At 32.6% G+C, this 23,505-nt stretch overlaps 2 protein-coding genes across 2 annotated transcripts in view; one reads left to right on the forward strand and one right to left on the reverse strand.

Moving 5' to 3' along the window:
- Window positions 1-13,844, forward strand: LOC111699877 (uncharacterized). Its single transcript, XM_023470633.1, has 16 exons — window positions 1-287; window positions 389-420; window positions 2,127-2,181; window positions 2,376-2,442; window positions 4,020-4,129; window positions 4,529-4,603; window positions 5,721-5,809; window positions 6,547-6,786; window positions 8,207-8,286; window positions 9,353-9,401; window positions 9,909-9,993; window positions 10,040-10,215; window positions 10,636-10,688; window positions 11,688-11,781; window positions 11,988-12,635; window positions 12,912-13,844. Exons 1-15 carry the CDS (start codon window positions 207-209, stop codon window positions 12,064-12,066), a joined length of 1,365 nt encoding a protein of 454 aa, XP_023326401.1. The 5' UTR covers window positions 1-206; the 3' UTR covers window positions 12,067-12,635; window positions 12,912-13,844.
- LOC111699878 (uncharacterized) overlaps window positions 13,754-23,505 on the reverse strand; it is a 10,548-nt gene continuing 796 nt past the window's right edge. The window contains exons 3-16 of the mRNA XM_023470634.1: window positions 23,033-23,136; window positions 22,345-22,406; window positions 21,244-21,359; window positions 20,558-20,628; window positions 19,620-19,715; window positions 19,322-19,393; window positions 18,737-18,909; window positions 17,853-17,929; window positions 17,668-17,730; window positions 16,807-16,927; window positions 16,486-16,568; window positions 15,498-15,566; window positions 15,005-15,052; window positions 13,754-14,233 (exon numbers count right to left, since the gene is read on the reverse strand). Of these exons, the coding sequence (XP_023326402.1) occupies window positions 14,080-14,233; window positions 15,005-15,052; window positions 15,498-15,566; window positions 16,486-16,568; window positions 16,807-16,927; window positions 17,668-17,730; window positions 17,853-17,929; window positions 18,737-18,909; window positions 19,322-19,393; window positions 19,620-19,715; window positions 20,558-20,628; window positions 21,244-21,359; window positions 22,345-22,406; window positions 23,033-23,136 (1,309 nt within the window). The 3' untranslated portion in view covers window positions 13,754-14,079. The remainder of the gene's footprint in view (window positions 14,234-15,004; window positions 15,053-15,497; window positions 15,567-16,485; window positions 16,569-16,806; window positions 16,928-17,667; window positions 17,731-17,852; window positions 17,930-18,736; window positions 18,910-19,321; window positions 19,394-19,619; window positions 19,716-20,557; window positions 20,629-21,243; window positions 21,360-22,344; window positions 22,407-23,032; window positions 23,137-23,505) is intronic.

A 23,505-nucleotide genomic window follows, 5' to 3' on the forward strand; every position in this document is an offset into this window, starting at 1 on the left:
GACTCTAAGATCAAACAATCTGTGGAATTGATCACGAAAAACAATAAGAATTGAAATAAACTCCAGGTGCAGAGTACGGAGAGTAGAAAGAAGAAAATGATGAACTAAACGCGTGAATGGAACATTGTCGTAACTAGTGAAAATCTCCGAGTGAAAATTATTAGAGAATTGACATTTTGGCGGGAAAAGTGAATATCCGCGTGATAATGCTGATATTGGTTTTGCTACTGGGTCAGGGGGTTTTGACCAGTAATGTACAATATCCTCAGGGCTACTATCCTTTCCAGGTATAATTATTAGATTTTGTAAACAACCCTAATATTTTAATACGCCTCTGTTTCTATTTTAGAGTTTTCTGGTTATCACTGTTAATATTTTAAATTTTTAGGAATCACCTGCAAGAATTCCACCAGTTGTCAGGCATTTTAAACATATCATTAAATATAAAAAATCATCACTATCATCATTAAATATACAAATATTCTAGAAAATAATTATAATAATAATAATGATAATAATGAAGTTAGATATCATATGTTTGAAAATATTATTACATAATTGAAATATTGTTTATAAAATCAAGTGTGACAGATGACAATTAAAAGTTGGCTTTCCGGATGTAATATTTGTTCATGGTTTGATTTAATGGCAGTAAATACTTTATCTTTTACGCTTCAAAAGTTTAGAAACAAACTTTCATCTCAGGGAAAATTTCATAGATAAAGATAAAATGCACATAAGACGACATTTTTTATTTTGAAAGATATAAATGTACAGAGATGTTTTAAAGATATTCCTATTATATAGATTAACTAGGTCGGTTGTGAACATTGGCTGTTCTTATGTCATTGAGTACTTGTGGTGTACATGAGAGAAATTTAAGTTAGTTTAGTCCTTCTCATGTCCTTCTTCAGTTCTCGTCAATATGATATATTGCTCAGTGAAATATTGTTGTTCAAATAGTTCTACTCCCGGAGTTATTTTGCACTCTATTATGAAATTCATTAAAACACCAAACCACCCCGCTTATCATTGAAGTACACTTAGACCCCTAGAAATATGAGTTCGCGGACTGTACAATTCTTGGTGATTTTGCGTACATAAGCTATCTATGTTTATTTATTTATCTATGGAAAATTTTGATGAAGACCTTCATTTTTTTCTGACACAAGGGTTCCAAAATAATGTAAATAAACATATTTATAGTTGTGGGTAAACGGTGTGAGCTAAGGGTGAAAAAATAATTAAATGGGATAGCCATACCGAAGGTTATATTGCGAGGAAAGTTAATTGCAGTCGCGTATACTCTGCGTACATATTGAAACCAGTTCTCTCTGGGTGGAATTTGTAAATAAGAATAGATGCATAAGTGTTCGTTTAGTATCCGAAGAGGTTAAAAGCATTACATTTTGATAATTTTAATAATTCACATAATAGTTTTCTATGACCAGAACATGTTGTTGATTTTTGATGTGAAAGCTGGATCAATGCAGTACAAAAGATACGTACACCTCTGAAATAACTTTCCTTGCATTATAACCTTGTCCTTACCTATATAGCAAATGAACTTTTAAATGGGATTTAGCGCACTAAATCTGGAAAAGATGTCTATCTCTGACACAAATAGGGTATCTAACATTTAAGGTTGGCCCTTCTGCCGGTAGAAATGAACAGACTAAGTCCTGAATTTAATGAATTTGAGCCGCGTCTCAAATCCGCCAAAGACTGGTTTTAATTGAGCGCCGACTCAAATCTTGAAACATTGAATACAATTTTAAGTGGAACCAACCATATTGAGCCGCGTCTAAAATTCAAGCCGCGGCTCAAATTCTTTAAATTCAGCCTCTGAATTTTTTATTAATTTTGGTTTCTCTAAAAAGTAACTTGCGCATCTCTACTGTAAGAAAACATGTAGAAATCATGCTTAACTTTTTAATATTGGAAAAACGACCATATCTTCCACATTATTGATCAGATAAAGGTTTCAAAGTGTGAATGGACATTGCCTTCTTTTTGGGGTATTTTTCAGTCCCTTTCATTAGTTTAGCGTTTAAATTGATTAGTTTTTATAATTTATAATATTATATTAATATTAAGTATATTAAAATATGTTTGAATATAAAAAGGAAACCACCCTATCTTCAAACCCAAGTAAAATGTCCTGGAGCTGACGGATCAAAGGCAGATCAATTAAATTTTAATCAATTAACTAAATATTTTCGAAGACCGTTTGATCGTTTATCAATTGACGAAATCAATCATATCGTGGTCAACTGTTTACATTTTTTTATTTTAATTTTTGGCAATTCAAATTAACATTAAAATAAATTAAATCTTGTTTTATTTAAAAATTGTGATTAATTGATTGGTGGAAGGTTGAGCAGACATTAGACAATTTATGCGGAGATCTAAACAAAGGATATCTACCAGTTAATCCAATAGGTACAGTATGATACAGTACAGTAGAGTGCAGTGCAGTACAGTGCAATACAGTGTAGCAGTTCAAACTAACAAAGAAGATTTTTAAATACATAAACAGGCCCGTAGCCAGGATTTGACCAGGGGGGGTGCAACCAGGCGAAAAAAATTTTTGGGGGGGTTTTAATGATTTTTTTAAACAATGTTTGGTTTGGTTTTACAGTGGTATATGGTTGTTTTTATTACATTGTCAATGCACACTATAAAGGCTAACCTTTTTAACAAGTGTATTTGAGCTGTTAAGAGAGTACTGCTTAACTAACAGAGTCAAGTAATCATTTATTACTTTGACTTTGCAATATGAAAATGATATGATCTTATTTCTTATTCATTTAAAAAAAGCTTTTCAAGGGTTATGGGGGAAACCCCTCACCACGGAAATGCCTCAAAAAAAACACAGACTCATAAAACATAGCACACCGGTCAAGGGGGGGGGGCTAAAAGTCTGAAAGTGTACAGGAGATTACCATTTCATTTACATGGGACTCTATGCATATAATTAATAAATCATACTGTTTTAATTAGACTTAAACAACTATTAAATGAATATGAGTAAATTTTGATGTTGTGTTATATTTAATCAACAGAGTGTACTGATCAACTGTTAGTTAGCCTGCGATAGGTCACAGGAGAGACATGACTCAGGGGATGAGTTGAGAGAGAGTACACAAAAACTCCGTCACACTTTTAATGAGCATAAAGCACAAATAGAATATAATTTGGTTTGGAAATCAATTCTTACTCGGGCTATATAATTTATAACTAGATTTTAGAAACAATTTCTTTTATATGGGACTAGGGGGGGGGTGCAAATTCGTCATTGCACCCCTCTTTCAGAAGAAAGGTGGGTGCACCTGCACCCTTGCACCCCCCCTGGCTACGGGCCTGCATAAACAAAAAAGTACAATACAATGCAATCCAATAAGTACATTACAGGACAATACAGTACAGAACTGTGTAGTGCAATACAGTACAGTACCGTAAAATAAAGTACAGAAGAGTACAGTGCAGTACAGAACAGTAAAGTACATAACATTAAAGTACAGTAGAGTACAGTCAGTAAAGTACAGTACATTACAGTACAGTACAGTACAGTACAGTACATTACAGTACAGTACAGTACAGTACATTACAGTACAGTACAGTACAGTACAGTACAGTACAGCACAGTACAGTACAGTACAGTACAGTACAGTACAGTACAGGTTTATTTACCATCAAAATTTCAAAAAATAGCCTCCAACAAAATTCGATTTTCATTTAAGTTTGAAAATCCACGAAATATTTTTACAATATATACAAAGAGAAAATGTTCACAATTAAATTGAAGATAGGCGCGAGCGCCCTGAAAGCCTAGTACACTACAATAAAGTACAACACGTTACAATACACTGAAGTACAGAAGTTTAAATAAATAAGAAAAGATTAAGAGAGTGAAAAGTAGAAGAAATGGACAAAGTAAAATAAAAATTAACAGAAAACTAATGATTAAAAAAAAATTCAAAAGTAAAAAAGATTCCTTTCAATATTATTATTTTAAGGTCAAAATATACTCGGAGTGTCCTACCCATTCGAGTTGATCAAGAATAAAACCTTGGATTTCTTTAGTAAAACTTTACCAGTCCTTAAAGCAGATGATACGCTTCCCAAGGTAATTAAAGGGTTTGTTTAAAAAACAAAGAATGCAATAAAAAATATCCGCAAAAATGTTTGGTGGAAATCTGCAGAAAGTATTATCAAATTATAATTTATAACCTAGAAATTCTGTTATGACTTCAAAAATGCAAATAATTGGCTTACATTTATTGTTATATGAAACGTCACAGCAAAGTGTACGGACACCCTATCGCCCCCTCCTTCTATTCAATTCTCCTTGTTGCTACCATTTGTAGCTATATCAGATTTCTCTTTCGTTCTTGACCCTGCACAATCTTTACTCAATCTAACGTACATTGCCACCCTCTGATATGTTTTTAATTAAAAGAAAGTACCAAAGACGACAATCATTCCACATTTTTTCTTTATCCATATTTTATTTTACTTTTTTTAGGTTGCCAGATACCAGGATTCTCATATCCTGTATAATCCAGCAATATTCAACTCTCAACCAACTCCAAACCTCGAGGGACGAATATAAATAAGTTTTTAAACAAGTTTTTAAACAGTGCAATGAAAAATTCTGTAAGCCTTGATGATGGAGATATCTTCCTGTTTCTCTCTAAAAATACAATGTAAAGCCCTGCGGCTAGCACAGAAAATATCCTCTTTCGTGGAAAAAAAAACGACGGGGTCTGAACGAATATGAAAACTACAGATCTCCCCCCCCCCTCCCCCCACGTACTGAGGTTACTTTTTGTACAGGAAGGAGTGGGGGCCGGGAAGATTTTCTGAAATGCTATCGATTCTCAGACACGATTTAAAGATTGCTGTTGTATACAGGGATTGTCAGCGTCGAGTGACCATCCATGCAAAGATGGTATTGCTTAGATATCCATGTTTATCATTTTTAAAACTGAATATTTTCAATTGTGATTTCTCAGCAAATAGTGACACACGCCTTTCTAGTGCATGAAATCGTCTAGGAATTATCAGAATTAAACTCTTTTAAACCTAGAAAATCGACAAGATCTTGAACATTTTTTATCAGATAAGTGTCACAAGGGTACCGTTGTCATTCAAGCTTTGCCATCTTTGCAAAGAGGGTCATTTATAATACGCTAACTGGCCCTTTCACCGTTTATGTTACCCATTGATCAAAGATTCTAAGTCTCATTATTTGTGAATAACCTTGTAGGAGTTCAAAGTACGAGTCCCTACCCTTTTCAATGGTTTAGTTAGGGTTTTAGAAATCTGAGTCAAGATTTGTTTCTTATCTGTNCCACCCTCCGCCTAGAATTCAAATTAGGAAAGAAGTATGATTTGGTTAACAATTTTTCTAAAAAATAAAATATAGAGGAAGATCTGTAAACTTTAGAATTGAGATTTGGCCACAAAATCTAATTATATAATTCTTTAACTCGTCGTAAACAAAAAATTCTGTTAGATCAAATAATTTAATTTTGACATATCAAAGCTTTACACCATTAGGATGCAAATATATAAGAAATAGGATTTAGAAAATTAGAGTTTGTGGCAACAAAAAATATATATTAGAAACGAACCGAAATTCCGTGCCCAGAAAAGATAGACATCGCATTTTAATGCTTTAATTGAACTAATTTTTATATCGTCGCTTATCTCAGTTCTCAGAGGAAAGATTTCGGAGGCATACGGAGAACCAGGAATCGGAGGATAGAAGGAGGGTTCGGAGGAGCCTTGATATCCTTACCAGGTGGGGGTCAAAGTATGCACAGAAAAAGAATTTTAGCTTTGCGAAAAATTCACTAGAATATATTTAATAATACATCCGGAGTTTGAAATTTATGAATGAGTGAAAAGGGTTTGAACTAGGTAGGCCTGGATCAGATAATTTCTCTCAAAGGAAGTTCAGAAATTGGTTGAAACAAAACTTTTATTCCATTTTATCGTACAATGATAACCAGAAAACTCTGAAATAGAAAGACGACTTTTAGAATCAAGTTATAACTTTAAAAAGTATAATGAGCATGAGACACAGAAATTGTGCAGTGTAAACAGACCCATTTTACTTCATCAGTGGTTTTATAAGTGTCTAGTTAGACTATTTGCTTTGGAACAACATAAAAACGCTTAAGTATTGCTATAATGTCATCTTCGATTATATTCCATAGTTTTCTTGTTATCACTGTAGGATGATACAAAAGTCGCACAATAAATTCATAAATGTTCAACCCTCATGATATTATGCAATTATTACTAAAAATATTTATGTGGGTTTCTAATCACATAAGAACATACAGGGTGAGTCAAAAAAAAAGGGTGAAGAGTGAAAAGAAATCAAAAATTTCAGACATATTAGTCGAAAATGAGAATACCAAAAAATTGCTTTATTATATGCAAGATCTCGCGATTCACCCTTTTTTGGCTCACTCTGTAGAATTCAATATTTTACATGTGATTACACTGCTAACAATACATTTTTTTTCTTAGACAAAAGCGAGCACTCGGAAGTGGTATTGATAAAGAACAAGAACAAGATCAACAAGAGGAGTTAGACCAAGAACATCAAGAACATAAAGAACAAGATGAGCTAAACCAAAAACATAAAGAACAAGATGGGCTAAATCAAGTACATAAAGAACAACATAAGCTAAACCAAGGACATGAAGAACAAGAGCAGCTAGAGCAAGAGCAAGTTGGATCTAGAGATATTTTTAATGGAGTGGGAAGGTATAAAATATACTGAATACGATGAAAATAATTACTATAAAAGCTGTTCCAAATACTTAGAACTACATACAAATATGCAATAAAGGGCTAACACAAAACTTGGACCATTTTTAACATAGAGTATTAGAAATGGGCACAAATTGAACGATTAGGTTATTAGTATACTGGCCCATATGGAAAGTAAAGTAGTCGATAACAAAAACTGTAACCAACATATTATTAAGCTTGAAGAGGACAACAATTCCCATCATTAAATTATTTTCTGAAATCAAAATTATTAAAGGAGTTCTTTTATATTACCCTTGACCGTTATCAAGACGATGTCATTCCATTATATACTGAATTGGAATAATTGTCCCGTTTTTGAGTTTCATCCACAATTCAAAACAAAACTAATTTTCATAACTTACAAAATAAATCAGGGGAAAAAAAATAATCTTATGAAGACCAAATTAACTGCTGAATTATTTCTAGAATCTAAGTTTCCACATTTATTTGTTAAATTAGAGAATTAAGATGACTGTATTCTGTATTGTTATAAGACAGGGTAGAGCAGACTGTATTCTGTATTGTTATTATGACAGGGTAGAGAAGACTGTATTCTGTATTGTTATTAAAACAGGGTAGAGCAGACTGTATTCTGTATTGCTATAAAGACAGGGTGAGCAGACTGTATTCTGTATTATTTTAAGACAGGGTAGAGTAGACTGTATTCTGTATTGTTATTAAGACAGGGTAGAGTAGACTGTATTCTGTATTGTTATTAAGACAGGGTAGAGCAGACTGTATTCTGTATTGCGCTATAAAGACAGGGTGAGCAGACTGTAATCTGTATTGTTATTAAGACAGGGTAGATCAGACTGCATTCTGTTTTGTTATTAAGACAGGGTAGAGCAGACTGTATTCTGTATTGTTATTAAGACAGGGTAGAGCATACTGTATTCTGTATTGTTATTAAAACAGGGTAGAGCAGACTGTATTCTGCTGTATAGTTATTAAGACAGGGTATAACAGACTGTATTCTGTATTGTTATTAAGATAGGGTAGTGCAGACTGTATTCTGTATAGTTATTAAGACAGGGTAGAACAGACTGTATTCTGTATTGTTATTAAGACAGGGTAGAGCATACAGTATTCTGTATTGTTATTAAGACAGGGTTGAGCAGGCTGTATTCTGTATTGTTATTAGGACAGGGTAGAGCAGACTGTATTCTGTATTGTTACTAAGACAGGGTAGAGCAGACACTGTATTCTGTATAGTTATTAAGACAGGGTAGAGCAGACTGTATTCTGTATTGTTATAAGACAGGGTAGAGCAGACACTGTATTCTGTATTGTTATAAGACAGGGTAGAGCAGACTGTATTCTATATTGTTATTAAGACAGGGTAGAACAGACTGTATTCTGTATTGTTATTAAGACAGGGTAGAGCAGGCTGGTGTGATAACAGTTTCGGAGTCTTCTGTATGCTCTTCAATGTTCTTAAAGGAGATAAAAAAGGTGGGATAATTTTAGGAAAATTAATAATACAGGAGGGGGGGGGGGGCGGGAGCACTTCAAATGGAATAGACTTAAAAGACGACCATAGGGACTTTAGACAAAGTTTCAAGTGACCATCAGTTTTTAGAGTTGCATATCCGATTCACAACGGTCTGATCAAGAATAAAAGAGATATCTTTGATCTTGGTGGTTTCTCCATGAAAGTGACTTGGGATTTCTTGCTACAGAAGCAAGGAAAAAATGTGTGAGAATACTTTTTAAAGGGACTGTAAAGGCAAAATGAAAGGGGGTATAGGATGAAACCTTAGAATCTCAGGAGTTGATTGAGATCTATAAGACATCTATCTGATGTTTCTGTCCCAAAAAATTTATATAAAAATGTGTCAAATTTATACGGAATTCATATATATACAATTTTGTATAAAAATAGTAGGTTTAAACAGATCATTTTCAACAAATACGCAACAAATTTGGAAACGATTATATCCCACAGGAGCTTGAGAATCACAGGTTTGCTCCTATTATATTTTTGATTTTTTCTTTTTCTTTTTTAATAGATATAATTGATAATATTATTACACATAATCCGTATAGTTCATATTACGTCGCCAAAACTTCAGCCAATGGCAGTGCAGTATTGTACGTGATACAAACGGAAATCACGTGACCCCCTTTCATTTTTCCTTTGCAGTCCCTTTGAGGTAGAAAAACGACACTTTTGGTTAGATAAAGGTTTCAAGGGACCGCTGTGAATTTGGTCTTGTCTCTCTTGTTCTATAAAGCCCTTAAAGGAAGTGTCTGGTTAGACATTGTAGTTGAGCTGAGAATGCAGTTTTGTAGAGAAACTTGTTAGGATTCAATTGAGTCTTATTGGACGTGTTTACGGTGAATATTTGTTCAGCAAGGGCGCAAATTCAATCTTTAAAATCTTCATAAATTGTTTATTTTGGAGGGGTGGTTTTGAGAATCGGCTTTTTTAAAAATTATTCAATAACAACGACCAATTTAATATAATTCTACCTGGAACCAAAGTGCCTTGGAATTCGCTAAATGTTTTTTTGTAAAGATGAGGCAGATGATCGGATAGATGACTCCGATTTAAAAGATTCGGCAAGGTAATAATCTTAATCTTATTCAAATAAACTATTTTTAAAGTTAGAGACAAAAGAATTAATTATGCTTGCATCAACCTCTAATATTAAGATCCCTATATCTTTGCAAACTGATGGTATAAACCTTTAATTATATTTGATACTTTTAAATATTAAAGATCTACGACATCAATCATCATGTTCCAAAGATATAGGGATTAGAAAGTTAGAGTTTTGGGCAAGTAATCCGTTTCTTTAGTGCTGAAAGAAATATCATACTTTAGAATAACATCACTGATAGTGATAAATATGAAGTGCTATTCTAAATAAACTGGAATAATATTAACTTATTTAAGACTTCAAAGTTGTCTTTGACCTTAAAAATATTAAGTTTGAGGCATTTATTCCAAGCAACCTAATTTTATCGATATTTTCTATGTAACAATTAGAAAATTGCCCTATTCCAGCCATTTCCCAACTGTGGTCTGCCATTTTTTTGCTTTAATAATTACCAATAGCTTAAATATTTAGTATGATCAACTCCCTTGAAGAACCAATGACTCCATGCCCGTCTGCAGTGGAGTATGTTACTCCAGTCTTTGCTAAAAATTATCAGGTTGATATTATTTTTATAAATAATAATAATAATAATAATACTGCAGGGTGGGTGGAGGTATGTAGTACAGATCCCCTACGAGGGTTACTTCACCCAGACTGTCGAGGTGGTCAAGTGCTTGAGCACGAAGTGTGAGTTTCTGGAAGGAAGTTGTTTAGCATCACCCCGCTGGGTGTCTCTGCTAGTCTCGGAAATATATTATCCCGATGCATATTTTCCCAGGTAACATTTTTTGTTGTTTTATATTTTGTTTTATTTTCAAAATTGATTCTTTTTAATAAGTTTTGATAAAAAACAGGTTATAAAATTTAACATTAAAAATAATGCAACTTAATATATTTTCTTTCACTTAAAACTACAGAGAAGATAGCGAAGTAGTAATACTGTAATAAGAATGAAGCTTTAAGACTTTTTAAATCAAGTGTGGCATGTCAAATTCACAACGGTATCCTGTGGATGATCAAGATTAAGTGATATATTGTGAGAAACAAACCCTTTTAAAGCTTGAAAAAACGTTGATATCTTCCTCATTATTGACCAAATAAATGTTTCAAGGCACTATTTTGAATCGGATACGCCTCTATTTAACTTCACTTTCTATCTTCAAATGTAAATTTCTATTTTTATGATTTTATTATTAAGTGGTGAACAACCTATACCTGGCAGGAGCCCTATTGATGGAGAACCACCCAAAGGTAAAAAATCCATGAGCCATGCATGATGTGCGACATGATATTTGCTCAATATTGGCTCAATTCTTGGGCTGTACCAAGTATCAAATAAAGATGTGAATTAGGAATTAGAGAAAACGATGTTTTTTTTCACGATTTATACTTTTACAACATTTGACATATGTCTTTTATTGTCTATTTGTCTATATTTTTGTCCTTTGAGGGTCTCCATAGACACATTGACATTGTGGTGACAAAGAATTGTAGAAGATGACCTTTAACAATAAGAAAGAAATTTAATTTTTATTTTAATTATTTTATGGGGAAGACGACAAAAAAGAGTTTAAACCATAATGATTTATTCTGTGGCAGTAAATATTTGAAGATACTGACTTTTATTCTAGATTACAACCAGTATCTTGACTTTTATTATAGATTACAAGGAGTATCTACAGAAGATGACTTTTATTCTAGATTACAACCAATATCTACAGAAGAAGACTTTTATTCTAGATTACAACCAGTATCTACAGAAGAAGACTTTTATTCTAGATTACAAACAATATCTATAGAAGACGACTTTTATTCTAGATTACAACCAGTATCTACAGAAGATGACTTTTATTCTAGATTACAACCAGTATCTATAGAAGACGACTTTTATTCTAGATTACAAGGAGTATCTACAGAAGATGACTTTTATTCTAGATTACAACCAGTATCTATAGAAGAAGACTTTTATTCTAGATTACAAACAATATCTACAGAAGATGACTTTTATTCTAGATTACAACCAGTATCTATAGAAGACGACTTTTATTCTAGATTACAACCAGTATCTATAGAAGACGACTTTTATTCTAGATTACAACCAGTATCTACAGAAGATGACTTTTATTCTAGATTACAACCAGTATCTATAGAAGAAGACTTTTATTCTAGATTACAAACAACAGTATCTATAGAAGACGACTTTTATTCTAGATTACAACCAGTATCTACAGAAGATGACTTTTATTTTAGATTATAACCAGTATCTACAGAAGAGAGCTGGATTTGTGGGAGCTGAGACAGAGAATTGTGATGGATATGATGAACTTGGTTGTTTTCATGTCAGGTAAAAACTCATGTCCAAAGGCCCAACAGTGATATTTTGTTAGTTTTTCATTTGTGTAAAAATGTAATATGGCGCGGCGCATACGAAATTTCTTTTATGATGAAAATCCAGAAATTTGAATATTCCGAAAGTTATTCTTTGAATTTAAAATAAAAATTGGAATAGTTTCCATTTTGTTCAATTGAATAAAATATTGATATGTTTAGGTTGTACTACGACTGGTTTCTGATCCCTGGAAGCTGTAAATGCTGGAAAAATGATTTTTTCGCCAAATATACTCGATAGGCGACATTAGTGTAATTTAATGGGACTGAGGATGTTATTTCTAATTCGCCAAAATTTCTTATGAAAAACTATCAATAATGGTTTAGCTTTCGTGTCGTAATATTTATGTGAGCAACTCTATGCAACCAGGGATATGTCCGATTTACAACGGTACCCTTTTATCTGATCATCGAGGGCGGATAACTTCGTGTGTTTATATCTAAAATGTTCTTCAAATTGCAGAAAAAAATGAAAGATCAATATCGTCCAGTGTGTTCTTAATTGACGTTAAATATTTTTCTCGAAAATCTAAAAAAGTATTTGCTGCAATAATGGGAGTGTTATGATTGACGTTTAAAAGTTTGAAAAGTTACCGTCCATACTTATAAAGTCCAGAAAAGAAAACTAAGAATTGATGTGCAATAGACGCAATCTATAGAGCTAAAGGTAGTAAAATAAATGAAAAAATAACACTTTACAACTTGGTCTGTAATCAAGAATCTCAAAATAAAGTATAGTTAGTAAATGCATAAATTAAAGTTTCAGTATTGTATCTATAATTATTTATCTTCCTATTTATTTCTGCTACAGTGAAACCCTTATAATAACGAATACATCGGAAGAATTTATCAAATGTAGTCTTGACAATTTTTCAATGAGTTTTATACTATATTACGTAAATTTCAGTATTTGCGAAAATAAATAAATAGCCATGAATATGCGGGAATAGTTTTAAAGAGTTCCACATAATAATTTAATTAAAAAACTTAATATCTGCAACATTCCATTATCAGAAAGGGAAGAATACGACATTTGATGAATTCTTTCGATGTATTCGTTATGAAGGGTTTCACTGTATAATAAAGGGATTTTTATGATATTTTAATAAAGTGACAGGTATCAAATATGACAGATCAAATGATAATGATTCTACTTCTTCCTCTTCCACTCCTTCCACAAAAGTTTATAGATTTTCAGTCTATGTCGTCTTCACCACGACATTCGTCATTATTATTTAAACAAAAGACGACAGAAAACTAAAACTCAGTTTTTGAGAAGATTTAGACAGCCATCAGACTTCATAAATATCTTAACAATCTCTTGTAATGCAATTTGTATTTATTTTTATACATCATGTAAAAAAAGTAACCTTAAGTATATAAACAAAAAAGGATTTTAAAAGGTAAGATTTTTGTTTGTAAAACCTACAGGGGGACCCACGATACCGTGACAGTTGCAAGACAACTTGAAGGTCGTCTTTGCTCTTTAAACAAATTTACGGCATTTATTCGTAAACCAAATTATAGAAGTAAAACAAAGTCACAAGATACCCCTAGTCATGGCATTTCATAAATGTGGTCTGCCTTTTTTTGTGCGTTCAATTTTTCCATCGAGATATAAAGAATTTTGTTCAGATTTCGACAGATGACAATTCTGGTATTATTTAATAAAATTGAAATGTGAACGAAATTCTACATATCTTTTTGGAAATGCCAGGACTGGAGAATATTGTGGGTATTATTTCAAGAGTCATACATGTGAAAGAAGGTTGACGACTTGATGCCTCGAATAAATTCGAAGATGAAAAGACGGCTTTCAAAATTCGTCATGATGCTGCACATACTGTCATGTTTCGCGGGACACCTTTTATGTGAAGGCCTTTCTTTGGGTGAACTTTAGTTGTTAATGGCAATATTAAAAGTAACTCTTATTTTTTCTTCTTTGATTTATTAGAAGAATCTACAATTTATTGTCATTTTATGTTCTAGTTAATTTTACAAATAAATTAATAATTTAGAGTTTATTGATATTACTACAGATGTGAGCTAGAAATTATGTTTTATGCATCTTTACAATTTTCTATATTTTTGCAAACTTACAATTTATTTTCGGTATGATAGAATGGAGGTATGATTAGATGGAGGTAGGAAGGTAGGATTGGATAAAGGTAGGATAGGATGAAGGTAGGATAGGATAGAGGTAGGATAGGATGTAGGATAGGATGAAGGTAGAATATTTTTTTAAAATCATAAACTATTTCTCGAGTATGGAAATTAAACTAACTCTAGGACCATTGCCTGCAATGACTCCTTGTAACCTTCCAACAAAGTGAAGTTGGTCCCCGGGTTTGAGTCCTTGAACACTAGCTCCTAGAGGATGCTGAACCATCACCTGTAGAGGGGTAGACCTGGAGAATAGAATATACATGAGTTGGATCACAGATGTATTAGTTCTGGAACCTAATTTAATGGATTTGAGTTAAGTAGCTGAGCTACTTAAAGGCTTACAGCCGATTAATCTAGGTTCATCCTAATTCTAAACTTGTAGATTATGGAAAAATCCTGAATCACCGATTCAAGGTACGCGATTGAATCGTCTCTAGACCTAGCTCAAATTCATTAAATCCGTTCCCATGGTATATACTTTCGTTTTAAATATTCGAATGTTTACTCTTGACGGGGTGAAAAGAGAAAAATAGAAAATGATCTACAGGGTTGCCCATAAAGGTTAAGACTGCAGAGACGACTGTACGAAATTTATCCTGTACATTCATGGTTTCCTGCAACTATGAACTTCTTTCTTTCTTTTCAAAATCAATATATAATCCATTTAAAAACCGCATTCAAGGCAGAAGACTTAATTTATACTTGGAATCGACATATTTGAAGAGTTTTGAGTCTTCTTTATAGTCTCATCCTTTGTGGGTAACCCTGTATAAGCTGGAAAACACTGTACTGTATATATTATTAATACAAATTGTTTCGGATTGCTCCTTTTCAGTTAATAAACATGGTTAAACTAATAATTATGGATTTATTTGTATATAAATATTTGTACTTGATAAGTACAAAGAGGGAAAGACATTTTGGACCGAATTTTTAGAGGGAACCAATGGGTACCCCAGGAGTAGCTGTAGGTTAAAAAAATCTATTTTAATTCTTTTTGCATAATCTATAACCTGGAGAACAACCCCTTCTCCATCCTTAGAGTTATCATGTACTCGTATCTATACCCAGAAAACATCACACCACGTAGTAAGTATAATTCACAGTTAGGGGGTGGGGGGGGAGACCAAAAAGTTCCAAAATTTCAGAAATTTCATGGACCATATACAGGACATTTCATAGATCATAGCAGACCATTGATTAGACGTTACATATTTACAGTGTAAATATGACATTTAATAGAGTATAATGAGATATTTCATGGACTATGGACAATATGGATATGCGTATTTATAACAGCATTTTATTTCTGTAAAATGGGCAATATAATACAGAAAAATTTGATCGTATTTTGTTCTCTAAATCATAAAGATTCTCGTATTTTTGTCTCGAGCATTAAGACTTGAGCATTTTTGATTAAAAGAAAACTTCTTTTCAAATTCTGCACAGCACTGTTCACCAAAATTATAGTTTTATGGTTATTAAAATATTTTGATGTTATTGTTCCTGGAGTATGCTTCTAGATGGCAAAGCTGGACAGGGTCAGAGGAAGTAGATTTATACTTGCACAGATCCCTGTATATATATATATAATATATATATATGTTATAATATACAGTGTTCTTATACTTTTTATGTACACTACATATTAAATGCTTAACATAGCAAGGCAGAAATGCAGATTTATAATTAATTTATATATACATAATTTTTTTAATAATTTATATATAATTTTAAGTTACCCCCTTTTTATAGATGGGCATGTCCAATTCCCAGCAGTATTATTTAAACCTTTATTTGAGTAATAATAAGTAATTATTATCGTTTTTACTATCTGTAAAAATGTTGACGGCTGCATTTTTCTTCATTGTCTCTAACGCGTACATCCGCAAATTCCTTTTATGGAAAACCCAAATTTGAAAATTATTAATTAATACTTAAAAAAATATTTCATTTTAGCTGGGGTAGGTTTCAGATTCTATGCTAACCTTGCAGTTTCTGTAGGTTTCAGATTGTATACTAACCTTGCAGTTTGTGTAGGTTTCAGATTCTATGCTAACCTTGCAGTTTGTGTAGGGTTCAGATTGTATGCTAACCTTGCAGTTTGTGTATAGGTTTCAGATTGTATACTAACCTTGCAGTTTGTGAAGGTTTCAGATTGTATGCTAACCTTGCAGTTTGGGAAGGTTTCAGATTGTATGCTAACCCTGCAGTTTGTGAAGGTTTCAGATTGTATGCTAACCTTGCAGTTTGTGTAGGCTTCAGATTGTATGCTAACCTTGCAGTTTGTGTAGGTTTCAGATTCTATGCTAACCTTCCAGTTTGTGTTGGTTTCAGATTGTATGCTTACCTTGCAGTTTGTGTAGGTTTCAGATTGTATGCTAACCTTGCAGTTTGTGTAGGGTTCAGATTTTATGCTAACCTTACAGTTTGCGTAGGTTTCAGATTCTATGCTTACCTTGCAGTTTGTGAAGGTTTCAGATTCTATGCTAACCTTGCAGTTTGTGTAGGTTTCTGAGTACAGTTTTTATACTTGTCACCAAACCAGCAAGTCATTGGTATATTTTCTAAAACGACCTAAAAATAAAGAAAAGGTTTTTGATTTATGATGTAGAAAGGAAATTAAGACTTTAATATGGAACACTACAACATTTTTCTGAACATACTGGTTTAGGAAGGGTGTGCTATGTGCGCATGAAGAAGATAGATTATGATATTGGACAAAAGACATTGAAAAATAAATGCATTTGAACTAATTTCCCCAAATATCCCTCCTGACAACATTCCATAAGTTATAAAATCAACATTAAATTACCCTAGGTAATAGATTTACAAGCTGTTGAATGATGTTGTGTCTGCTGTGGATCACAACAGCTTCAACTTCTCCCCTCCATCCAACCAACAGCCCGCTGTAGTGCTCGCATGTTGCTGTAGTACTGAAATACAGCTTTTGTAGTCAAATATAGCTGATTTACTATAATACAGCTATCGTAGTAAATTATAGCTGCTAGATTAAAATATAGCCGTTAGATTAAAATACAGCTGTTGGCCTAAAATACAGCTGTTGGATTAGAACGCAGCTGTTGGATTAAAATATAGCTCTTGGATTAAAATACAGCTGTTGGATTAAAATTAACTAAATTACAAAACCTAGTTGAACTACCTAAACTACCTAAACTACCTAACCTACCTGAGCAACTGGAACTACCTGAACTACCTAAACTACCTAAACAACCTAAACTATCTAAACTACCTAAACTATATAAACTACCTTAACTACCTAAACTATCTAAACTACCTAAACTACCTGAACTACCTGAACTACCTAAACTACCTAAACTACCTAAACTACCTAAACTTCCTGAACTACCTGAACTACCTGAACTACCAAAACTACCTAAACTACCTAAACTATCTAAACTACCTAAACTACCTAAACTACCTGTACTACCTGAACTACCTAAACTACCTAAACTACCTAAACTATCTAAACTACCTAAACTACCTAAACTACCTGAACTACCTGAAATACCTAAACTACCTAAACTACCTAAACTACCTGAAAAATCTAAACTTCCTAAACTACCTAAACTATCTAAACTACCTGAACTACCTGAACTACCTGAACTACCTAAACTATCTAAACTACCTGAACTACCTGAACTACCTGAACTACCTGATTGAAGACGACTGAAGACAGTTTTGTTCATACTGCAACCATGTTAGCTCTGATACAGCTCTAAATAGAAAATAGACTTTAAAAAACTATCTTTAAACTTATTGACTATATTAAGATCTAGAAGTAGTTCACCTTTCTAGGCTGGTAGACTACTTTTCTTGTGTTTTAAATTTTTTTGTAACCTGGACTGTTCTCGATCATGATGTTGCACTGAACCAAGTTTCAGAAATAAAAGACAGAGCAAAATCAATCTTCCTTTCTGAAAAAGATAAATTTTCTACAGTGATAACCAGAAAGCTGTAGAAAAAGAATTGAAGGAATACTGAAGAACACTTGATATTGTCTCAAAGCAAATAGCTTTACCAGGAAGCTATTAAATCATTTCTTAAGTGAAATGGGTCTGTTCACTTTTCCTATTTCTCATGCTCATTTGACAATTCAAAGTCATAACTTGAGTCTAAAGTCGACTTTCTACTCCAGCGTTTCCTGAGTCGGCGATTTAAAAAATTCAATAAAATACGACTCGGGTCTAAGCTGTTGTTGAGCCTTATTTACGGCTCGGGCTTTCGGATTTAAGTTGCATCTAATTTTCAACAGAGTATAGTTCATAAAACCGGTTTAATTTTGCATTTGGCGGATTTTCATAGTTGGAATTGGCATTCCGGGTTTTGATGAGAAGAAGACCCAACATTGAGCCTTATTCTCCACTAAAACCAACCAAGGTCAGTTTTATTTTCATTGGGCTTTACTCCTTAAGTCGAGCCTAAGATCTCGCAGCTGTCAATCACGTGACACAAGCTGTCGTCAGAGTTGGGTCGAAGATTGGGTCTTCAAGTCAGGTTTAAGGAATTACGGCTCGAGCCGAAGTTTTTAAATCGCGGGCTCTGGTTAGCACTGTAACAATTAAATCACATAATTGGTATTTTTGAAATTCAGAACATATATATTTTGATAAAGCATAGTCAGGAGGTTGAGTTATTTCTTAAATTATTTCAAATCTAAAACCCAGAAATATCTTAATAATGTTTTTACAGCGTTTTCACTTAAAAATATTATCTGTTTTTACCCTTGTTTTGAATGCTAGATAGAGAAGGTAGATAAACCCTAGGATTAGAACTAGGTTTAGATCCAGGTATCTTTCAACACTGATGATTCGGGACGAAGAGGATGGAGATTTCTCCAGGTTAGATTCTAAGTGAGCGATGTAGGATAAATTCAACCAAACCAAAGAAATTAGACCTGGACAAAATTATTATAAGAACAATTTAAAATATTTTGTAATTAAAGGGACTGTTGTTGTCATTTCAAGTGATCCCAATTAAAAAAGGGGGGTGGCATGCCTGCAATTCACAGTGGTAAACCTTATACCTTTATCAATAATGTAGAAAATACTGTCGTTGTTTTAGTTTGAAAACTGATTAATATTTACTTCATCGTTACTGTAAGCATAAATCCGCAAGTCAATTGATAGAGAAACCATTATTGAAACCATATTTAAAAATAATCAAATTTAAAAAAAAGAGAAATGGATAACCATGAATTTTCTTAATCATACAAAGCTTTTAAGGGTACCGTTGTGAATAAGAATAGAAGGTCGCTTGAAATTATGTTAACAGTCCCTTTAAAGAAAAAAGAATAATAGGATATTTACCGTTGAAACCTGTTGATATTAAAACTACAGCCCCAGCCAGTACTCGAGAACAGAACAATAAACTTTTAGGATCTAAAAAAATCTCTTTGAATTTGAAAAAAACGATTCTTGCTTTATGCATTTTTGTATGTTTTGCTTCAGAATGGAGGAGAGTAGCCCCCAATTCTTCATTGAAGAACGGGTTGACCATTAATAATAATAATACTAATAATAATAATAATAATAAAAATAATAATAATAATAATAATAATAATAATAATAATAATAATAATAATAATAATAATAATAATAATAATACCTGATACTGTAATATTCTCACTAATACTCTGGTTTCCAGTCAATATAGCGATATAGATAGATAGGTAGAGTAGTCCTAGTCTCTTCTCGTATACAACTATATAGATATATAGATAGATAGATAGATAGATAGAGTAGTCCTAGTCTCTTCTCATATCACCCTGAACTAACGATAGAGAGAAGCATTCGGTTTCTTTTATTTGAAATCAAACGTGTTTTCGTCTATAACTAAACAGTCTTTAAACTTACAGATTTGTTTATTTTATACTTTTTCATGCAAAATGTATTTGCCAACAAAAAAGTATTTAAGATAAAAGGCTATGAAATTATGTAAAAGGGGTCATATTGTGATCGAAAGTCACAGTTTTCTGAAATATTGACAGAACCGTTAAATCCACGTGATATATAACTATTTAGATAGATAGATAAAGTAGTCCTAGTCTCTTCTCATATACAGCTATACAGATAGATAGATAGAGAAGTCCTAGTCTCTTCTCATATACAGCTATACAGATAGATAGATATAGTAGTCCATAGTCTCTTCTCATATACAGCTATACAGATAGATAGATATAGTAGTACTAGTCTCTTCTCATATACAACTATACAGATAGATAGATATAGTAATACTAGTCTCTTCTCATATACAACTATACAGATAGATAGATAGAGTAGTCCTAGTCTCTTCTCGAGTTCAACTTTTAGTTTAATGTTTGCATGTATCTAGATTACAGGATTACCCGCAGAGAATGAGATTGTAAAGACGACCTGAAACTTTAAACTCTAGAGATATAATGATTCCCAATTAAGTCTTCTTGCCTTATATATAGTTGTTTAATGGCTTATTTATCGGTTAGAAGTCTTAATCGTTGCAGGTAACCCTGTGTATACATAAAGAGATGAAGTGATAAAATATTCTTGATTAAAATAGTGATTTACCTAATAAAATACTAAGGATGCTAGCCGCACAGAACAATATTAAATCACAGCCAGAATCGCAGAGGAAAAAACTGAAAATAGGTTTTTAATTTTCTTTTTAATTTGTTAATCACATATTTTAATCTTGTTAAATACAGTAAAAGACTTGAAACTAACCAACCAAAGGGATAGTATATTTTTCAAATTCTATGTTCAATCAAAACAGCCAGATAAATCAAAGAAAGACCGTAATAGTCTGTCCGTCATGGATGTACACAGGATGTTTTCCAAGGGGGGGGCCTCTTCCCCCCTCGTAAACGCCTCTGAAGGCCGTATATACAAATTAAACCTGAGCTGGGAACTTTAGAATGGATAAACTTTAATCCTGACTTCTTAATCCGAATATACACTGTGGAAACTTTTCATTTTTGTCCTAATCCACTCTTTTTCTCTCTCCTTGGATATCCGTTAATTGTTTTCTCCAATGAGAATATTTCTGTTCTCTCATTGGTTGTCCGCTTTTCTCTGATTGGCTGCTACAGTTTCTCTGATGATAACAGTTTTTCATACACTTTTAAGATAATCTTGGAAGATTATGTTAATCTTGAGATTATCAAAAAGAGAGGATCAAGCATTAATCCCGATATCCACCATTCTAAAGTTTTCAGCTCTGAGTTCCCAGTTCACAGGAAGAGATGTTTAATTACCTTGCTATAAAAACAAATATTGCAACCAGTTCTATTTTGGTTTTCTCCGAGTACAGTTTTTCATACTGGTCCGTCTTCAACCCGGAGTTGAACCTGGTCAGTATCTTACTCCAGACCTAGGTCGGGGAAACAAATAAATAAATAAAAATATTGAACTTTACTTTTTACAGCAGCATTGCAGAATTTATTCAGAAGGAGATTCAAAATTATTTTTGAAAGTAAAATATAAAAACGACTTCATGTAAAAATGCTACATCTTTTTTTAACATAACATTTTCTCAAAGAAAAAGTTGTTGTAGGCCAATTTTTGAAATTTTAATCATTCAAAAACCTTCAAGGGGCCACGTGAGGTCCCACACAAAATTTGGGCCCGATCGGTTCCGCCGTTTTGACGTTTATTGGATACAAACGGACAAACAGACAGACAGAGAAGAAAAGTATATATGCGACTGTAGAAGATTCGACTCGGGTATCAAATAGTCCAATAAATATGTACCACAGCAATTGTGCAGCTATCACGACCCATTTCAAATAATAGGTTGATGTATTAGGTATGTTAAAACACATAAGCTTGCTTAAATGTCGTCTTTCTATTTCAAAGCGTGCAGTGCTAGGTCTCATTGTAGTTGGTGAATTTATTACATTTAAAAAATTAACATCATTAAGGGTAAAAATAAAAATAGAATGTGCTTGAAAAAGATGTTGATTCACTCTTTAAATCATCTATATATACATAAACGTTCAAAGTATTTATTATTGTCTGACTAATGCATAGTGATTAAAAACTATAATAAGGTCTGGAAAATGAGAATAAAATCTAAACAATAAAAGTTGAAAAGATTTTTGTTAAGGGACTGTTAGCGTGTGACCCTCCATGAAAAGATGGCAATGCCCGATTCACAACAGTACCCTTGAAAGCTTTGTCTGATCACGTAAGAATGAAGTATGCATATTTTGTTTATTTAAACTGTTTATTTTCATTGTGTTAATTCTCTCGGCGCAATGCTTGCAAGTTGCTACAAGGGTATTGATGTAAATTTGATCTTGCCATCTCTGCAAGGAGGGTCACTACAATTTACGCTTACAGTCCCTTTAACGAACCTGGAAGCGTTGAAGGAGGTTTTGTGTTCTGAAGAAGATGAAACAACTTAACAACAAGAGAACTGCAGAACATTTTTGTCAAAATTACTTTTTTTAATTGTTTTTAATTTATTTATTTATTCATCAAGGGTAAGTAATGCAATGAGGGGCGAATACAGGGGAAGGATTGTTTTTAAACCACCCTCATAAAAAATATGTCGCTGTACTCAAGTATTTATGTTTGTAGATTTTTGAAAAAGGTCAATTTTTCATATTTCAATTCTTCAATTTGAAACAATATAAAACCTAATATGAAGGGTGTCAAAATTTCAAAACAGTTAAATGAGACGAGTTAATGAATAATTAGAGACATGGTTCAACCGCGCAGACGTGGTTTAGCTAGAACTGGCGCACAAGAGAAGGGGTTGAACTACGTCTCTGTGGTTCAGATTATTCTCTGTATTTATTAAAGTTATAATTCAAAAGATCGGATGATGTATCATATGAAAAAAAGAAAAGATAAAACTCAATCAAAAAGCGAAAACATCAAAAATCATAAAAAAAAACCAGGAAAAATTGAAAAATTATTTCTTTTTCCCTGATATTTCTCTAATAAAAAAAGCAAAAATCAAGATAAACTGACACCCAGCTTTAAAGGGTAACCATTCCAATAAATAAAAAGTGCATATACATAAAAAGAAAGCAATACCTTGCGTCAGAATAGTTTGCCGCGTTAAGCTAGTGTACAAGCACATGTACAGTACATTGAATAGGAGAGGTAGAAATAGGGTCAACTTGTTCCAACCAGGCTTTCTAGATTTATTTAAGGGATGTTTATACGAAACTTTAACACAAATTAAAACTTCAAATAATTATTTAATTATGAAAAATCTAAATATTGAAGCGATAATTCTGTTCTAAACAGCTACTCTATATTGAAATCTGCAGCACTGTAATCAAGAAAATTACAGTTTTCATTTTAAAGAAAAAGAGAATAAAAAATGCTGTAGTTCGTTTATCACTCTGAAAATGAAAAATTGCCTAAAATAACGTGAACAACTGCTTTAAAATGCAAATTAACACAAAAGAATTAAATGTATTTGAAATGTAAGATGAGACTTCGGAGACGATTATACGGAAGTTAAAATATAATAATATAATAATATAATAATAACAATAAAA

The sequence above is a fragment of the Eurytemora carolleeae genome, unplaced genomic scaffold, assembly GCF_000591075.1.
Source record: "Eurytemora carolleeae unplaced genomic scaffold, Eaff_2.0 scaffold330, whole genome shotgun sequence".
NCBI lineage: Eukaryota > Metazoa > Arthropoda > Copepoda > Calanoida > Temoridae > Eurytemora > Eurytemora carolleeae.